A 17948-nucleotide genomic window follows, 5' to 3' on the forward strand; every position below is an offset into this window, starting at 1 on the left:
TTGTGTATATCGGGTAGTTCTAAGAATCGGCGAACATCTGTTTTTCATACCTTTAAATGATAAGAGTAAGGCAGAACAGTGTTTGCCGTGTCAGCCAGTATTTCATTGTATACTAGCTGCGCCCCCGCGGTTTCACCCGCGTAAGTCCGTATCCCGTAGGAATATCGAGATAAAAAGTTGCCTATATGTTATTCCAGTTGTCCAGCTGTCTACGTACCAAATTTCATTGCAATCGGTTCAGTAGTTTTTGCGTGAAAGAGCAACAAACACACACACACATCCTTTCACACTTTCGCATTTATAATATTAGTAGGATTAGTACGATATAGTAGGATAGCAAGTAGGATTATAGTTTGTGTAGAAAAGTCAGCTCGTACACTATCTTTGTTATGCGCTTCCATACTTAGTCCAGAGTAATAAAACTCATAAGCATCATATTTTCATGTACATACTCGGTATTACATAATTAACTGAATGTACCGCATAATTTAGTGGTTAGTATTAAATTAGTCCCCTGTTTATAATTTCGTAATGTTGGCCAACATGCTACCAATCGATGTGTGGGGGGCAGAGAGGAGGGGGGGTCAGAGACACCCTTCTGACCCCTCCCGTGCACACTGCCTGGTAATTATAGCCTTGTCTATGGTCAGTACTGAGGTCGAAATAATGCAGTCTATTCATGCGCACTATGACCTAAGTTTAGGCTTCGATGTTCTAGTTTTTAGTAAGCATTAGTTATTACATCTGAGATATCACTACTTAGTTTGAAGCAAACTCGCTTCCCGCGTCTGTTGCTATGTATGTATGTATGTATGTTTAGATTTTCAAAACTACGCAACGTTTTTCGATTGGGTTTTTATGTAGATAGATTCAAGAGGAATATTTATATGTATAACATTAAACTACTCCCAATCTAAAGCGAGAGAAACCGCGGTCTAAAGCTAGCAGCTAATAGTTTATCTGTCCAAGAGCTGATTTTTCAATTCTTGTCTATTATTTATTCGTCAACCTATACTAATATGATAAAGCTAAAGAATTTGTTTTGTTTGAACGCTCTAATCTCAGGAACTGCTGGTCCTATGTGAAAAAATCTTTCAATGTTACATAGCCCACTTATTGAGGAAGTCTATAAGCTATAAATGTACCGCAGGCGAAGCCGGAGCGGACCGCTAGTATCGTATAAAACAACAGTTTTGAATCGTGTTAATTGCTCGTTTATAATAATAAAATTACGTAATACTTATTGGACGTTTAAGCTTCTACCACTGACATAAAAATCCTCTCTTAACACCTGAATAACACGTAACAAAGAGAAATGAAGCTTTCAACTTTCCTCGCTTTAATTCTGTTCAATAATTAACCCTTTTGTATAGGAAATTCAAATCGACAGGCCAATAAACGACCGCGTTATTACTGTGAAATTTTCAGCAGGTAGCTTGTTTCTATACAATTGTATTGTTGTCGGACATTTTGTGAGATAGCCTTTTGCGCTTGAACGTCGGGTGTTGTTGTTTTAAAGGAGTAGGTTCTCGACTCAACTGATTTTTTCTTTTTTTTTTGGGTTTTGGGTTTACTGCCTTTGAACGTTCGACTGAGCGAGTCGGTTTGGATGATTCTTTAGTTTTTAGTATTTTAATTGATAGCTGATGCCTCCCAATCTCGATGTTTGCGTTATATCTTGGATTTGGAGTTTAATGAGAAGAAAATTGTAATAAAATCGTCTCTGACGCGCGCTAAGTACGCCTTCTGTCTGGCAAAACTCCTCAGGTATATTGAATGGCACACAAAACCACACGTTATATTTTATATTTTTGTATTTATTTATTTGTTTTTATGTTACGTTATGCTTTGTTTCTTTGTGTGTGTTGAAATAAATGGTTAAGTTTCTTTCAAAGCCTTTCTTTCATTAGCGTTTACAACACAATTCGGCGTCAGGTTTCGGTCTTGACGTTTTATTTGACAACTAGCTGCGCCCCGCGGTTTCACCCGCGTAAGTCCGTATCCCGTAGGAATATCGGGATAAAAGTTGCCTATATGTTATTCGAGTTGTCCAGCTACGTCTACGTACCAAATTTCTTTGCAATCTTCTTCAAGGTTCAGTACTTTTTGCGTGAAAGAGCAAGAAACACACACATCCTTACAAACTTTTGGCATTTATAATATCAGTAGGAGTAGGATAGTATAGGATGCGATAAACGAGCGATACGGCCGACTTCGCGTTGACAAATGAGGCCTGTCCCAATATACCTCGAACTAACGATGATATATCTGTCTCCGCATGCTATATCACGCCGGGCGAATGCGCAGAGTCAGTGTTAATGCGACGTAATTGGAATCTCGTCGTTTGTTCAGCGAGTGAGGAGAGATTTGTTTGTCGGTAGCTGCGTTGTATAGATGTTTGATGGTGCTTTAGTTGCATGTGAATTTATTTTTACACATAATTTAGAAGAAAGAGAATAAATCGTTGACACAGTTGTAGCTATAGATTATAAAGATTTATTGTTATTGTTTAAAAAAAACTTATCAGATCCTGCTTTCATGTAATACAGATTATTTTACTTATTTTCTTTAAAGGTTCCGATGTTTAAGTAATGAAATTGGTGTATAATAGAGCTGTTATGAGACTTGTGATTTTTATTTTTATTTATCACTATATTGCTGTCCAAACTATTGGTATTTCTATGTGGTTTTTTACTTTTGTAGTTCGATAGAGCGTGACCTGTTATTATATGTTCAAAGCCATTTTGGTGCTTAATTTATCTAGACTCTGACCTGCGTGAGTACTTACTATATTGCTGGTTATGCAATTGCCTTTAAGACAGATTCAATTTTTACAATTACCGAACGACTTTCACAGGTTTCTTACATTCCTACATAATGTTACGAATACTTTTAGGCTGATATTAAAATGCAATTGTTTATATTGTGTATAATTGTTTCAGTCATGAGCCGGAAGGTGGCGGGCGGTGCGGCGAGGGGCCGCTAGCGCGCGCGATGCAGCCCGCGTCGCCGAAGCGGCATGCGCCGGCGCAGACGCACGGTGAGTGGTGTGCTTTATTTTTTTATAATGGTACCATATATTTTCGGATCAACTGTCAAATGTCAACGGCAAATTAAAATTGGATGTGAATGAATTAATCGTCAACTTGTTTTGTTATTGGAAAAAATATTACAAAGTCATATAAATTAATATATATATATTTTTTTAATAGTAGATAACATTTCTTAATATAAGATAATATTTTGGATGCTTCGTCAAGAGGGTGCCTGATGAAACAGTATTGATCAGAGACACGGATTGTAAACTTTTACCTTTGAGTTCGTTTCTAAGAAACAATTTGAGTCGTCGTCTGCGGTCAGCCCGTTAATGTGACATCTGTGAAATACCTACCCCCTAGCCGACAGAAGGTCGTTTGATATCGTTTAGGCAGCTGTCGTTACATGGAAGGCAGCCTTAGAAATTCCCAAATTTGAAATATGTTTTCTTCTAAATTTCAAGAAATTTCATTTTCTATCTCCAGAAAATGTCCTTAAACATTATAACGATTTTATTTACTCACTTGCGGTGTTGCCCGGTTTCGCCTGTGATGTAATATGGTCACTGCAGTGAAGATGCAGCTTTCTTATAGTGAAATGATTTTTGAATACGCTTAATTAGTTTTTGTGTGACATTACAATATTTTTACCTACAAAAACGCCAATGTGTTCTCTTTCTAATAATAGTTTAGATACCGAGCTTTCTGCCCTCATGCTATCCAGTGGTATTTGTTCCTTATACCTTACCAACAAACCTCTCAACAAACACTTATTTTTTTGACATTATTAAATAAAATCTGTTCTGCAATGAAGGTTCCAGCAACCCAGCATCATACAGAAACGCATAAATATTATTATACTTATTAGTATATGAAATTACGTTTAAAGTTCAAAGTCAAGAGTTGAAATGATTCATCAAGAGAGTTCAGACAGTAATTACTAAAGACATCATATCCAACACGGCAAATCCATAAGTCACAATTAGGAATAATTGCGGCGCTTGGTCATCAAAGGTCGGGTGTCGCTTCCTTCGCTCGATTAATAGGTGATCACGAACCGGTGGGGTTAACGAGCAACCCGCGGTGATTGGTGCTTTTCGTAAATGTCATTTTGATTGAACGACCGCCTTGCTAGGTATGGCGGTTGTATGAAGGGTGTGTGACTGATATTTTAATTAGGTGAAGTGTTGCTGTGGGATGTTATAGTTTTTCGACTTGGGTGTTGTTAGGAAGTGTTGTTAGTTGAATGTTTTTGATATTGGATTTTCTAAGGAAGAACGGCAGATAGAACTCTATAGGATCATGATGACGATGCAAACGAGTGACATTTAAAATATATCAAAATTTGTTTAAGAACCTTGAAAACTACATGCAATACAAAATTGATGTATCATATAAGGCCCTAAAAAATATGCCTTCTACATAGAAGTATTCTAAGAGACATAAATTTGAAGATGTTACCATCTTGAATTAAATATTTTTTACGAGCCCAAATAAGAAGACTCATCCGCCATCACAGTAATTACACAATTAATAGTGCAAAAAAAAACAATGACAGGAAAACACAATTGAAACAGACTTCCGCGTCAGAGCTTGCCGCCCGTCGATACTTACTAAAAATAGCGGGAAATTACGGATTCATTTACAATGAATTTGCATACACCCGGACACCTGTTTCTGCCAGTTTAATAAATATTAATTTGTTTTCCTTACTAATTAGTATACAGCCTTATACGGCCCATCACACTTCCACGGAACGTATTACCATGTCACCCCCCCATTATCGTGTCTTCTAGTCGCTACTCGGGAGAGTCGCTTCGCCGGACGCCGGTTTAGCATTCTGCGTATGTGCGGTAATGCAAATTTTATATTAATAAAATCATTTATATTCGTCATGCTGTACCCGCGGATGACAATGGGGCTTCTTGAAAATATTTTATTGGGCCCTAAATTATGAATTTTTATGTCGTCCGTCAGAGCGGCTGACACGACTGGGGGAAACTATTTTAGGATATCTCACGATACATCATGTGGTTTATTGTACGATGAACTTAATGTGAGGATGATGATGAATTATGGAAATGGTGTAACGTCATTGTGCATTTCCATATACATAGTCATGGTTTTATGGAAACGAATTCTCGGTAGGTTGTTTTGTCGTTTAGGGTCGGATGAATTCTGTTTCATTCAATACAACATTTAAGATAAAAATATAAAGATACTAATACTCGTAATGCCGAGATAAAAATACTGTTTATTTTTTATCAATTGTTCCGCACGCCGGCTTCGAAAATAACAGTTGGTAATTATTACTTCAATTTTCCCTATTGTCTTAAAAAAAATACATAAATTGAGCGAGATACATCTGAAGGTTGAATGTTGTGATATTTTTTTTCTTTATAATTGCTTTTTACATATAATAATAGACTTTAACTTTAATAATAGACTTTATTAACAGCTCTTATATAACTTACTACAATTTTTCTTTTATTCTGGTTCAAACCAAGTGTAGTTAAAAAGTTGTATCACGCAGTACCATAGTCATATTATGTACTTCATTGCAGGTACATCCCAAGACCCGAGCACGCTGAAGGTCCACCTGCCAAATGGTGGTTTCAACGTGGTCCGCGCCTCGGCTGATGAGGACGTGCGCTCCGTGATCCGGTGCCTCGCGGCGAGGCTCGCGGCGGGCGAGCGCGTGTACGCGTCATGCTTCGCCTTGAGGGCGCGGCGGTTGACTACCGGCAAGGTGGGCTGTGGTGTTGGGTTGGGGTGTTTGGGTTCACATAACCTATATTGAGAGCGTTAGCGTAGTAATACATTCATTTATGTGTGTGTGTGAGTGAAAATTTCTTTTTTTCCAAATAAATCCTTTATTATACCTATACTTTTTAGTGTGAGAGTTGACTATGGAGCTGGTAACCGAACAGCACGTTTATGCACATTTGCAGAGACCTCATGCCTTTGCAAACTGTTAGCCAAGTTTCGCAATCCATTTGAAAGAGCAATGGATTGAGAAGGGACAATTAAAGTTTTGAGAGTATAAAAATGGGAAGCTTATAGATATGGTCCTCCGAGTCTTTTTATCAAATCCACATTAGTGGAAAAGATGCGAACGTTTATATAATAGTTATTTCACCACACAGATACGATGGATCCACCAAGACACGCCGGTGTCGGAGCTGCTCGCCAAGTGGCCGGCGAGCGAGTGGCGGCTCGAGCTGCGCGTGCGCTACCTGCCCGCCAACCTGCGCGACCTGTGCGACTCGGACCGCGTCACCTTCCATTATTATTACGATCAGGTGGGTTTGTTGTTTATATCATCATCATCATCATCATCATCGTCAGCCCATATATGATCCCACTGCAGGCACAAAGGCTTTTTATGAGTGCACCAAGTGCGGGTTGGCAGATGTCACATGCCGTTGAACTTCTGACTCTTTGAGATGCCGGTAACCTTACTATGGTTTCCTTCCCCGTTTCGAGCAATTGTGATGTGAATAATGTGCAGATACATTGAAAAATTAATCCTCGGGCTAGTCCTATGAGTGGTTTCGTCTCTCCTTCTTGCACTTGTTATCGGCCCAGTAGTTCTCCACTCTCCTCCTGAATACAAGACGAGAGAGTGTTTCAATAATTGATATTAACAAATTCATATAACGTAAAACACTTAATACAAAAAAAAAAAATTAATCCTACTTCGTATTAATATCCTAAATATCTAATCCTACTAATATTATAAATCCGAAAGTTAGCAAGAATGTGTGTGTTTGTTACTATTTCACGCAAAAGCTACCGAGCCGATTGCAATGACATTTGATACGTAGCTAGCTGGACAACTGGAATAACACATAGGCAACTAGTAAATAATCGTACCAACAAAGAAAATCTCTTCTATTTCGTCATATTATATGACAATTCAGACAAAGTGAGTGTATATTTTATAGCGATAAGATAAGTGGACTCATTGATTGTAAAAATCAACCCACTTCACTTTTAGAGGAAAATCTAATTTATCTCAACAAATCGAAAATATAACCATGATGTTGTTGATGAAACAGAAATAATTATCTCATTATATTCTACTAGCCGCACGTCCCGGCTCCGCCCGGTTTGATCCGGAGTAAAAACTTGATAAAATATAGCCCGTGTCACTATGTGGAGATGCAGCGTTCTTGAGTGTGAAAGAAATTTTTGAAATCGGTCCAGTAGGTTTTTTGTGAAAACATTACAAACATACGTACATAAGCACAAATGTTTCAACTTTATAATATTAGTTTAGATAACCTTGTCTTATCGTACTAATCTTGTAAATGTGAAAGTGTGTTTGTTCGTTTGTCTTTCTTCCGCATCGTGCTTTTTGTGCCAGGAGATATTTGTCTAAGGAGTGCGTAAACTGCTTTTTACTGTAGTAAAATATCTCATTACTATCAAATTACTATAGTGAATAATTATGCGTGTTTTAATGCCTTCGAAAATTTCCATAAACGCCAAAATAGACTTCGCTTTACTTTAATGCTGTTATTTTTTTTTAATTATTTTTATTACTGTTAATATCATAAGACCACGAATTAAATACCCGCCGCCAGTTAAATACAATCTCCGAATACATAAAACTCTTGTATCACAATGTTCGTTCTCATACTTCTCCGAAACGGCTGAAACGATTCTTATGAAATTTGTTTGCATATCGATTAGGACTGAGAATCGGCCAACATCTATTTCTCATAGCGCCAAAGGATAGGAGCAAGGCAGAACAGGTTTGCCGGGTCAGCTAGTAATATGTCTATTTATCTCTTGCAGGTGCGACATGACTACCTCAATGCTAACCATCCGATGGTCGACCATGACTTGGCGATACAGATATGTTGCTTGGAGATCAAGTGAGTGGTTATATGTGTATATGTACACATTATTTATAATATGATATGATTATGATATGTAAGGGAGATGGTATTCCTCCATCGGAAAATGGAGGATCCTTTTAGCATTACCACTCCAAAAATTGTATTAAAATACAGTAAAGGCGTCTGCACTAAGAATAACTTTAAAGCACTATATAATAATATATATACACACACACACACACACATATATATATATATATATATATAGGTAAAGAATTTGTATGTTTTCTTGAACATACTAATCTCATGAACTGCTCGATCGATTTCAATAATCACGTGCCAATCTGGGGCAAATATTTCCACATACATGATTATTAACTGCCTGTATTGTAATGTTCCAGATACTTCTGCAAGGACATGCAAATATCCATGGACAAGAAGTCGAACATCGAGTATTTGGAGAAGGAGTTTGGCTTGCACAAGTTTGTGCCCAAGTCCGTGCTCGATGCGATCAAACCCAAGGTGCTGAAGAAGTCCATACAGCAGCAGTTTAAGAAGGTGTGTGGATTGGTTCCGGTTTTATTGTTATTCGTTTTAGTCTTTGTAAATGCTCGTTTCCCTGTACACTATATGGACAGTATCATCATCATCATCAGCTCATATATGTTCCCACTGCTTCTACATAGGCCTTATATGAGGGTTCGGGCTATAATCCACCACGCTGGCCAAGCGCAGGTTTGCATAACGGTTTCATCACGATGTTTTCCTTCACCGTTTCGAACAGTGATGATGTTATCCATAAGCGCAGAAAAAATTAAAAATCATTTTATTTCTTTCAAGCTCGCCTGGTCTCGAATCCCCGACTTCCACTGCTTTTTAGTGGTGTAGTACAGTCGACGTTGCTAGTTCTAATTCTGTTGTTTTCATGTCGCTCTGTTCATTCTGTTCGCTCTGTTCATTCTGTTCGCTCTGTTCATTCTGTTCGCTCTGTTCATTCTGTTCACTCCGTTCACATTGTTCCGCCGCCGTCGCAGGTGGTGGGCCACCTGAGCGACGCGGACTGCATGCTGAAGTACGTGGAGACGATGCACACGCACTACGGGTACGACCGCGAGACGTTCACGGCGGCGCTCGGCTCCGGCTGGGCGATACCCGTCGAGCTCGCTATCGGACCCGATATCGGTGAGTGCCACTGGTTTCTCTTGCTTGTTCGTTTGTTTGTTTGTTTGTTTGTTTGTGTGGGCTGAGAAGACGTGATGGAATACGAATACAGCTTAAATGTGATAAAATACAAGAATCATTTTATATCAATGAGAAGTAATAAAGTAGAACGTAATATATACGTGGGGATATTTATTGGGAAAGGACTTTTTTAAAAGAATTAACTTAATTTAAACTTATGTCCACTATTTCCCGCGGCTTCGCACGCGTTAAATACGGCGTAAAATCCCTTTCCCTATCTTTGATGTATCTAAATTTTTATGCTATTTTATGGATGTTATTAAAGATGCAAACTATAGCATTGAATTCCTTTATCTATTAAAAAAACTCCCATCAAAATCTGTTGCGTGATTTTAAAGATCTAAGCATACAGACACACAAACGGCGGAAAGTGACTGTTTTATTCTATAAAGTGATTATATATTATGATATTATAAACAACATTATTAACTCAATATCTATGGAAAATTGCCTTCCGCAGATATATCGTACGTGTCGCACAAAGCGGGCGAGCCGCCGACGTACACGAAGATAGCGTCGTTCAGCGACATCATCGCCGTGCAAACGCTCAAGTCCAACTGCACGCAGCAATCGCAGACGCAGGTACTTATAGTGTGTAGAATATAGAGGGTATTTTCACATTTACCTCCCACTGTTCCTTTTTTTGTGTGAAAAAAAAAATATATTTTTTTTACAATTTTGTGATGATATTTATGATAATGATTATTTATTCAACAAAATAATTGAGTACGGCGAATTACGGTCTCTTGATCGCTTTTATCCATTAAAATAATGAATTTGGATGCTATAAAACAACAATCAAATCTAATAATAAATCCTTCCTACTAATATTATAAATGCGAAAGTTTGTAAGGATGTGTGTGTGTTTGTTGCTCTTTCACGCAAGAACTACTGAACCGATTGCAATGAAATTTGGTACGTAGACAGCTGGACAACTGGAATAAGCTATAGGCAACTTTTTATCCCGATATTTCTACGAGATATGTACTTACGCGGGTCAAACCGCGGGGCGCAGGTAGTACAATATATTTCAGCTAAGTATATTTCCCAGAACATATCTAATTATTTTGATTACGTCCTAAATATCTGATGTTAATTAATTCATGGCTAACTAAGCGAAATATCTTCGTCTCTTTCTTTCCAATTTATCATACATTCAATGAAATGTAACCTGTACTATTTCAGAGCGGTTCGTCGTGCGGCAAAGCGGCGCTGCAGCTGCGGGTCAAGGGCGCCAGTGAAACGTTAACGATCACGTGCAGCAGTGTCGATGTGAGTATCAGCTGTGAGGGAATGGAGCTGGTGGATGCTGGTGGAGCTGGTGGGTCGCCTGCTGGTAAGCGCTATCACCGCCCGTGGACATTTGGAGAGGTGAATCGTAAGGTCGATTGCAGACCTTACGCCTCTACATATGGATTGCCGACTTCCAATTGGAAAGGGATTAAGAAAAGATCGATGAGAGGAGTAAAGAAAAGGAGTCTGGTAGTCTGGAAGAGATCGCTACCTGGCGATAAGACCCCCATTTGTACATATTCTCTCTTTTGTTTGTGTTTATCTATATTCTCCTATAAATTCTTGTGTGCACTAAAGCGTTATCTATTTATCTATCTATCTATCTAAAAGGATTGGGAAGGGTAAGGAAAAGGATATGGGTCTCCGGCTACCCCACTGACCGAACGAAACACAGCGCTAAGCTATTCCACGCCCGTGCTCTATGTAGGTGCGGTACTTCCCCCGGCGCGAGGCGGCCCAATTCGTGCCGAATCGTGCTCGACTGCCACATATATAGTTGTTGCCTACAGTGCTCTTGAATGTGTATATACAATGTATATTGTCGGATATGAAAAAGCAGTTGAAATGCAGTACATTATAATTATGAATAATAAACTAATATTAAAGATTTTATGAAATTGCAGTATTATAATTTGTAATAACACTAATATTATGAATGTGAAAGTTTATTGTTTGGATGTTTGTCCATCAGTCACGCTGAAACTACTGAACCGATTTTGATGAAATTTGGTATACAGACAGGGTATGTATAAGCTGACTTGGGTGATGGACACTTTATATCTCGATTAAATGCTCGCTTAGGATCAAACAGGAATCTTGATATCCAGACGAAGTCGGGACGGGCACCTAGGTTAAATATAATATTTTCAAATATTATTTACATTACAGGCTGCAGAGAGTTTAGCGGACCTGGTCGACGGTTACTGCCGACTCGTGACCGACTCGCAGACGTCGCTGTGGAATAGAACTAGTATGTGTATTTTGTAGAAATATATAGTTGCTGTAACTAGCTGACTCGGCAAAAGCTATTCTGCCCTACTCTTATCATTTAGGTGTATGAAAAATAGATGTTGACCTATTCTCAGACCCAACCGATACGCATATAAAATTTCATAAGAATCGGTTCAGCCGTTTCGGAGGAGTTCGGTTACTAACATTGTGATACGGGAATTTTATATATAAGACTAGCTGCGCCCCGCGGTTTCACCCGCGTAAGTCCGTATCCCGTAGGAATATCGGGATAAAAAATAGATGTTAGCCGATTCTCAGACCTACCCAATATGCTTACCAAATTTCAGAGGAATCGGTCAAGCCGTTTCGGAGGAGTATGGCAACGAAAACTGTGACACGAGAATTTTATATATTAGATATAGAATCTAATCTATTTTTTAAGTTTGACAGGCTTGTTCAAATGCTTTATTAAAATTCATTCGTCAAGTCGCGTCATTTTGCCGAACCGTAGCAAATTTTGGGAAAATGATGCGAGATTGAATCCCGACTTGTGATAAAGATTTTTTCTGTGTAAAAATTTCTCAACAAAGATTCATCAGAATCGGTTCACCATGTCTGAGATAACTGCGATAAATACTAATCTATATTCTTTCTCGGGTCTTAAATTATTTTCGGTCCAAAATCATGCAAATCGGTTCAATGGTTAAGGTGGACATGAAAAAGAGACAGACAGACAGAGTGATTGTATTGACGAGAGGTAAATAAAAAAAAAATATGTAATAATATGAGTGTTTATGCCCATTCGAACACACAAAAATAAACGAAACATTATTTACAAGCTACCGTGTGGAAACAACTCAACTGCCAATGTAAAAGTAAGTTTTACTGTCGTTATGTCGTTTAGAATTCGTTTCTTTTTCTATTTCTTACTGGCGTTCCGCCCGCGGCTTTCCCCGCGTATTCAAAGAAAAAAGGATGGTGTTTTCCTCGTATATTTCTCGTTGCTATGAGATTTCCTAGATAAGAACTATCCGTAACAGTCTCAAATTACCAAATTTCATATAAATCGGTTCAGTGGTCATACATATATACGCATATTGTCTGATTCGCGGAGGCAGTGCCTCTGGTAGTTCATATGCGGTGGTGATCGCTTACCATCAGACGAACCACCAGCTCCGTTGCCCGCTATTTCATAAAAAAGATTGTTGTTGATTTGTTTGTGGTGTTAAATACAACATTCTCTCTTTCTTTCTCCTTTCTCTCTTCTTCCTCTCAATACAACATTATTTCTTTGTTTCCGCCTTCTTCCTCTCTATCTATCTCTCTTCCTCTCTTCTTCCCAATGATCATTAATAATATTACAATTCGCCAGCGGAAATGAGCAGCAGCTCGTCGGAGGGCAAGACGAGCTCGTGGGAGGGGAACAGCGCCACGCTGCTGTCCGAGGACTACGCGGAGATCGTGGACGACGACGCGGACTACTCCACGCCGGCCGGTCTGTGGATACCTGTTCTTTTTTTCTACATGAATTCTTATTTATTGAAAAACTATATATATGACCGAAAATTAACCTTTTTTTTTTTCAATGTACATGGTATTGCATTAAGTCATTCCTTGTATATAAGATTGTAACTAAGTAAAATGATGAAGCACAACGAATTGAGTGTCTACTTGAATGGCCAAGTGGTCGTAGGCGTAATATATTGAGCAATAAATTAATAAGCTAATTCAAAGCATAATATTCTGCTTTTTTTTTTCACAGTTCGCGATTACGAGTTGGTTCGCAATCAAATAGAATTGACTGGCATCATTGGGGAGGGGCAGTTCGGTGATGTTCACAAAGGTGAGTTCATCTGTTTGATCGTACACCATTCATTGTGAGGAAACCGGCATGTCCAGGAAGCAAAAAGTTCGACGACATGTGACATCTGCCAATCCGCACTTGGCCAGCGTGGTGGATTATGACCTCAACCCTCATAGGAGGCCTGTGTCCCAGCAGTGGGAACATATATGGGCTGATGATGATGATGATGATGATGATGACACCATATAGAGACCATATACCAGTTCTACTATAATTACAATATAAATATAAATATAATTAATATTAAAATTAGCGATGTCTTACACTGCGTTATGACACTTGCATATTTTTTGTATACCGTCAATTTTAGCATTACTTTTTCGTCCAAATTATACTGTCAGTTATTAACTGTGTAACCAAGATCACTCGAATATTGATGAAAGTAGTATGACAGTAGTAGTATAACAATTCGACATCCCCCCCATCATTCAGTTTCCTTTCCCGACATGCGATAAGTAACTTCGTTTCAAATATATATAATCACCAGGTACATGTAAAGTGACATCGGCCAACCACCCGTCGCTGCGTCGCCAGCTCGCCATACAGAAGCAGCAGGGCAAGACTCCGACCGGGGAGTATGTTCTGCCGGTGGCGGTGAAGACCTGCAAGATGGACGCCGATTTAGATACAGCCGAGAAGTTTCTCGAAGAGGCCTGTGAGTATAGTCGATCAGGGTCACTGTGGGAACCTAATTTAACATTTAAAAACTCATGTTCGAATCCGTCTTCTTAAATTCTTATAAAAATTACTCAAAAACAAGGGAGGATCCTCGACCATTCTACACGATTGGCCGGCCGGTAAAGCCCCCGCTTGAATGATGTTGGAAACATTTCGCTTGCGCGATTCAGAAGATTTATTTATTTATTTATTCACCCCTTATAAGAAGTGTGTGTCTGTGTGTGTGCACAGTGAACATGTTGAAAAAAAAAGGTGTGTGTGCGATTCACACACGATAGAAGTGAAACTTCAGTAAATCGAAAAAAGAATGAGATGAATATATATAAAATATAAAACAGTATGTATATTTCTGTCTCATTCTTTGCCGGCTTCATTCTACACATTTTTGTATTTGTGTCTCTTACCTGTCGTTTTTCCGTTGCATCAGGTTTGAAATCACAACGATTCTAAAGAAGTTTCACTTCAATAATTTGCAGATATAATGCAGCAGTTCTCGCACCCGCACATCATCGGGCTGGTGGGCGTGTGCAGCGCGCCGCCCATCTGGATCGTCATGGAGCTCGCCACGCTGGGCGAGATGCGCGCCTACCTGCAGCAGAACGCGCACAGGCATGTCGACCGCGCTTCACGCTTATGTTGTTAATGTGAATGTTTCGTTTGTTTGTCCGTCAATCGCGCTGAAACTACTCAATGGAGTTTGATGAAATTTGGTATACATTGATGAAATTTGGTATACAGACAGGATATAATCTGACTTGGGTGATAGGATACTTTTAATCTCGATTAAATGCTCAAAAAAGGAATATACAGCCACTAAATAATTTGTAAATGTCTTATTTCTACACGGACAAAATCGCGGGCGGAAGCTGGTTGTAGTATAAGACGGATAAGTATTGAAGTTCTTGAAGAATCGATAATTACTGGATCCTGACGAGGGGAACTTCTAATAATCTAAGGGTCTCCAGGGGTTGAGTCAACATTTATCTTCCTTTGAGGTTCTTGGGGAATCGAGAGTTGTGTCAACGGATACCTTCTAAAGGAGCGCGCTCAATCTTAGGCCATGTCTTAGCTTACTAGCACGGGGGATTTTGGTCAAGAGCTTCCCTATCGACCGATAAAATAAATAAATAAAAAAAAAAAACGTTGAAATACTAAAGTAAAGACTTTATATTTAGTAGTATGTATTATGTACTATGTAAGTCTCTATTTTGCATATTTGCAACATTTTTTATTTGGTACATAGAATTGTTAAGCGAATAAATAAATAAGTCGCATAACCCAATATTTCAAAATAGTTGGTCACATACACGTTTAAAAGGGATCATTACATTGCAGGCTGGAGACATGCACCCTAGTCCTATACATCTACCAATTGTCGACTGCCCTCAGCTATTTGGAAAGCAAAAAATTCGTGCACAGGGACATAGCCGCGAGAAATGTACTAGTCTCGACGCCTACGTGTGTTAAGGTAAATGCAGAATAATTTAAAACGAAACGAAATAATAAAGTAATGCTTACTATTGAGCTCTCAATTAGGGTTTATTGGCAAATTAATTCCGTTTTCCTGTGGCTATAATATCAAGACTATAAAATACACATTGTAAAAGAAAAGCAATTGTGTGTTTGTGTTTGTGCATGTGTGTATGTGAGAAATTATTATGCAGTTGCTAGTTAACGCATGAGCAAAGTTTAATATAAAATTCAATTTGAATTGTGATAACGTATGCGTTAGTTAGTGATGTAGTTTTTAATAGCCTAAAATCACACAAAAGACTATAAAATCATGAATTAAATATTCCAATATAGTTGCGGTGTTTTGTCAAAATTATACATAAATCATATTAAATTCACAACCAGCAAAAAAAAATATTCATTTAAAAACAAGAAATCTCTTCTTTTTTTATAAACATTGAACGATTCTCCTTCAATGATTGCAGTTAGCGGATTTCGGCCTATCAAAGATGGTAGAAGATAAGTCATACTACAAGGCGTCGCGCGGGAAACTTCCCATCAAATGGATGGCACCTGAGTCTATTAACTTCAGAAGATTTACCTCTGCTTCGGATGTATGGATGTTTGGTAAGTGCTATAATATCTTGTTTCTGTAATTTTTTTTTGTCGTATAAATTCGTTTTTATAATACTGCACGCGAAACAATTTGGCAAAGTATTTGACAATGACGAACATTTTAGCAAAGTATTTGACAATGACGAACATTCCACTTTATAACATTATTTGTGTGGAAATGATCCCAATATGGAGTGACGATTTATACCTTCAGAATAGGTTTTAGACTGTTGTTCTTGCGGCGCGTCGTTTGGCGTTTGGTATTCTACCGGGATCTAATTTAAGTCCCTTTTTATTCTGGTATTATAATGGTCGGATTTTTCGCTGGATATGTATGAAAGATGATGTAAGAGTGAGTAAGAGACATTTTTATTGAAGTTGTTAAAATTCGATGGTGATTAACCCCTTTAACACCGTTACATAACTATACATATTATATTATTACGTTTTGGGCATAGTAATAATACATCTTATTTATACGTGTAATATTTATGTGAACCTGTGTCGCACAGGCGTGTGCATGTGGGAGATCCTGATGCTGGGCGTGAAGCCGTTCAGCGGCGTGAAGAACAACGACGTGATCGGCAAGCTGGAGAACGGCGAGCGGCTGGCGCTGCCGCCGCGCTGCCCGCCGCGCCTCTACTCACTCATGTCGCGCTGCTGGGCCTACGAGCCCTCCCACCGCCCCTCCGCCTCGCACCTCAAGGAGACGCTCTTGTGAGCACACCCTCCGACACCCCCTCCTCCCACAATAGCGCTGCACACTAACCCACCAGCCCTATCCCCCTCCCTTTATCTCCTACCTCGCACTGTGCACTAACCCGCCCATCTTTTCCCCGCCTTCTACATCGCACTGCCTGCTAACCCTCCCGTCCGTCCCCCACCCTGTACCTCGCACTCGCATAATCTAGTTTCATGCAATTCGAAATAAAAACAAAGATGTTTAAAGAAAAAAATCGAATAGAAAAAAACCTATGACATCTACAGTGTTCTTTAAGATCATGCAAATAATTCCGTTAATCGATTCCGTGCATTCATCGATAAAAAAAAATTGTAAATTAGTTATCTGGCACACAATATATCGCCGCAATGTTCCCCCGCAGCGAGATCCTGCAGGAGGAGCGCAGCACGGCGTGGGACACGATGCGGCGCGAGAACCGGCGCGTGGCCGCCGCCTCGTGGGGCGACCTGCCGCCGCCCAAGCCCTGCCGCCCGCACAACCACCTCGCACGTGAGTGCTCCTATGTGTGACGCATGCGTTGGTGGTCCTTCGAGCCGGATCACAATGCGTACATTGTGTACGATTGAGAGTTTTTCATTTGAGATATTAATAGAGAAGTGATTGTGTTTGGCTCTCAATTTTGTAAAATATTAATAGTTACATATAATAATATAAAACATGAACATATACAAGAAAATTTTTGGACATCTAAAAGGAAAATATTATTTTATAGTTTATACATAAAAAATAATATGTTAGTTATCGTGTAAAACAGCCTATTAACGACAATGGTAATGTATGTAGCACTTTTTAGGATAATTTGTGCAATTATTTTCTGTCGTGGCATTTTTTACTATTAATAATGCACTTGACATGATGCAATGGTGTGTATAGTTTTTGTTAGTGACCGTTGATTCTTATTCCAGCAGCGGAGTCGTCGAGCCCGGGCGGGCCGCAGACGTACATCGTGGCGCAGAACCCGCTCGTGCTGGCGCACCTGCTGCGCGAGAACCAGGCGCGGCCGCTGCACCCGCAGGCCTACAACACGCCCGCCTCGGTATTCAACACGGTCGCCGTCGACTTCGCGCAAACTCTACCGGAGAACGAGATCGAAAAGATCGCCAACCCCAAACCGGACGAGGTCATCGACGTCCCGCTCCACACCGCCCCCATCCCCGCCGACAAGCTGCACCGGCTCGACCCCGTGGCGCCGCCGTCCCCTCCCCCCGCGCCGTCCTCCCCGCCCTCGC

At 39.6% G+C, this 17948-nt stretch overlaps 1 protein-coding gene across 1 annotated transcript in view; it reads left to right on the top strand.

The window, feature by feature from the left end:
* LOC119837160 (focal adhesion kinase 1) overlaps positions 1-17948 on the top strand; it is a 40070-nt gene that overhangs the window by 20858 nt on the left and 1264 nt on the right. Inside the window, exons 3-21 of the mRNA XM_038362683.1 lie at positions 2943-3040; positions 5600-5784; positions 6182-6337; positions 7839-7918; positions 8284-8440; positions 8917-9064; positions 9585-9706; positions 10310-10396; positions 11306-11387; positions 12208-12243; positions 12741-12863; positions 13131-13211; positions 13720-13887; positions 14387-14519; positions 15246-15378; positions 15848-15989; positions 16490-16694; positions 17081-17208; positions 17625-17946. Coding sequence (XP_038218611.1) covers positions 2943-3040; positions 5600-5784; positions 6182-6337; positions 7839-7918; positions 8284-8440; positions 8917-9064; positions 9585-9706; positions 10310-10396; positions 11306-11387; positions 12208-12243; positions 12741-12863; positions 13131-13211; positions 13720-13887; positions 14387-14519; positions 15246-15378; positions 15848-15989; positions 16490-16694; positions 17081-17208; positions 17625-17946 — 2586 coding nt within the window. The remainder of the gene's footprint in view (positions 1-2942; positions 3041-5599; positions 5785-6181; positions 6338-7838; positions 7919-8283; positions 8441-8916; positions 9065-9584; positions 9707-10309; positions 10397-11305; positions 11388-12207; positions 12244-12740; positions 12864-13130; positions 13212-13719; positions 13888-14386; positions 14520-15245; positions 15379-15847; positions 15990-16489; positions 16695-17080; positions 17209-17624; positions 17947-17948) is intronic.

The sequence above is a fragment of the Zerene cesonia genome, chromosome 26 (assembly GCF_012273895.1).
Source record: "Zerene cesonia ecotype Mississippi chromosome 26, Zerene_cesonia_1.1, whole genome shotgun sequence".
Classification (NCBI taxonomy): domain Eukaryota; kingdom Metazoa; phylum Arthropoda; class Insecta; order Lepidoptera; family Pieridae; genus Zerene; species Zerene cesonia.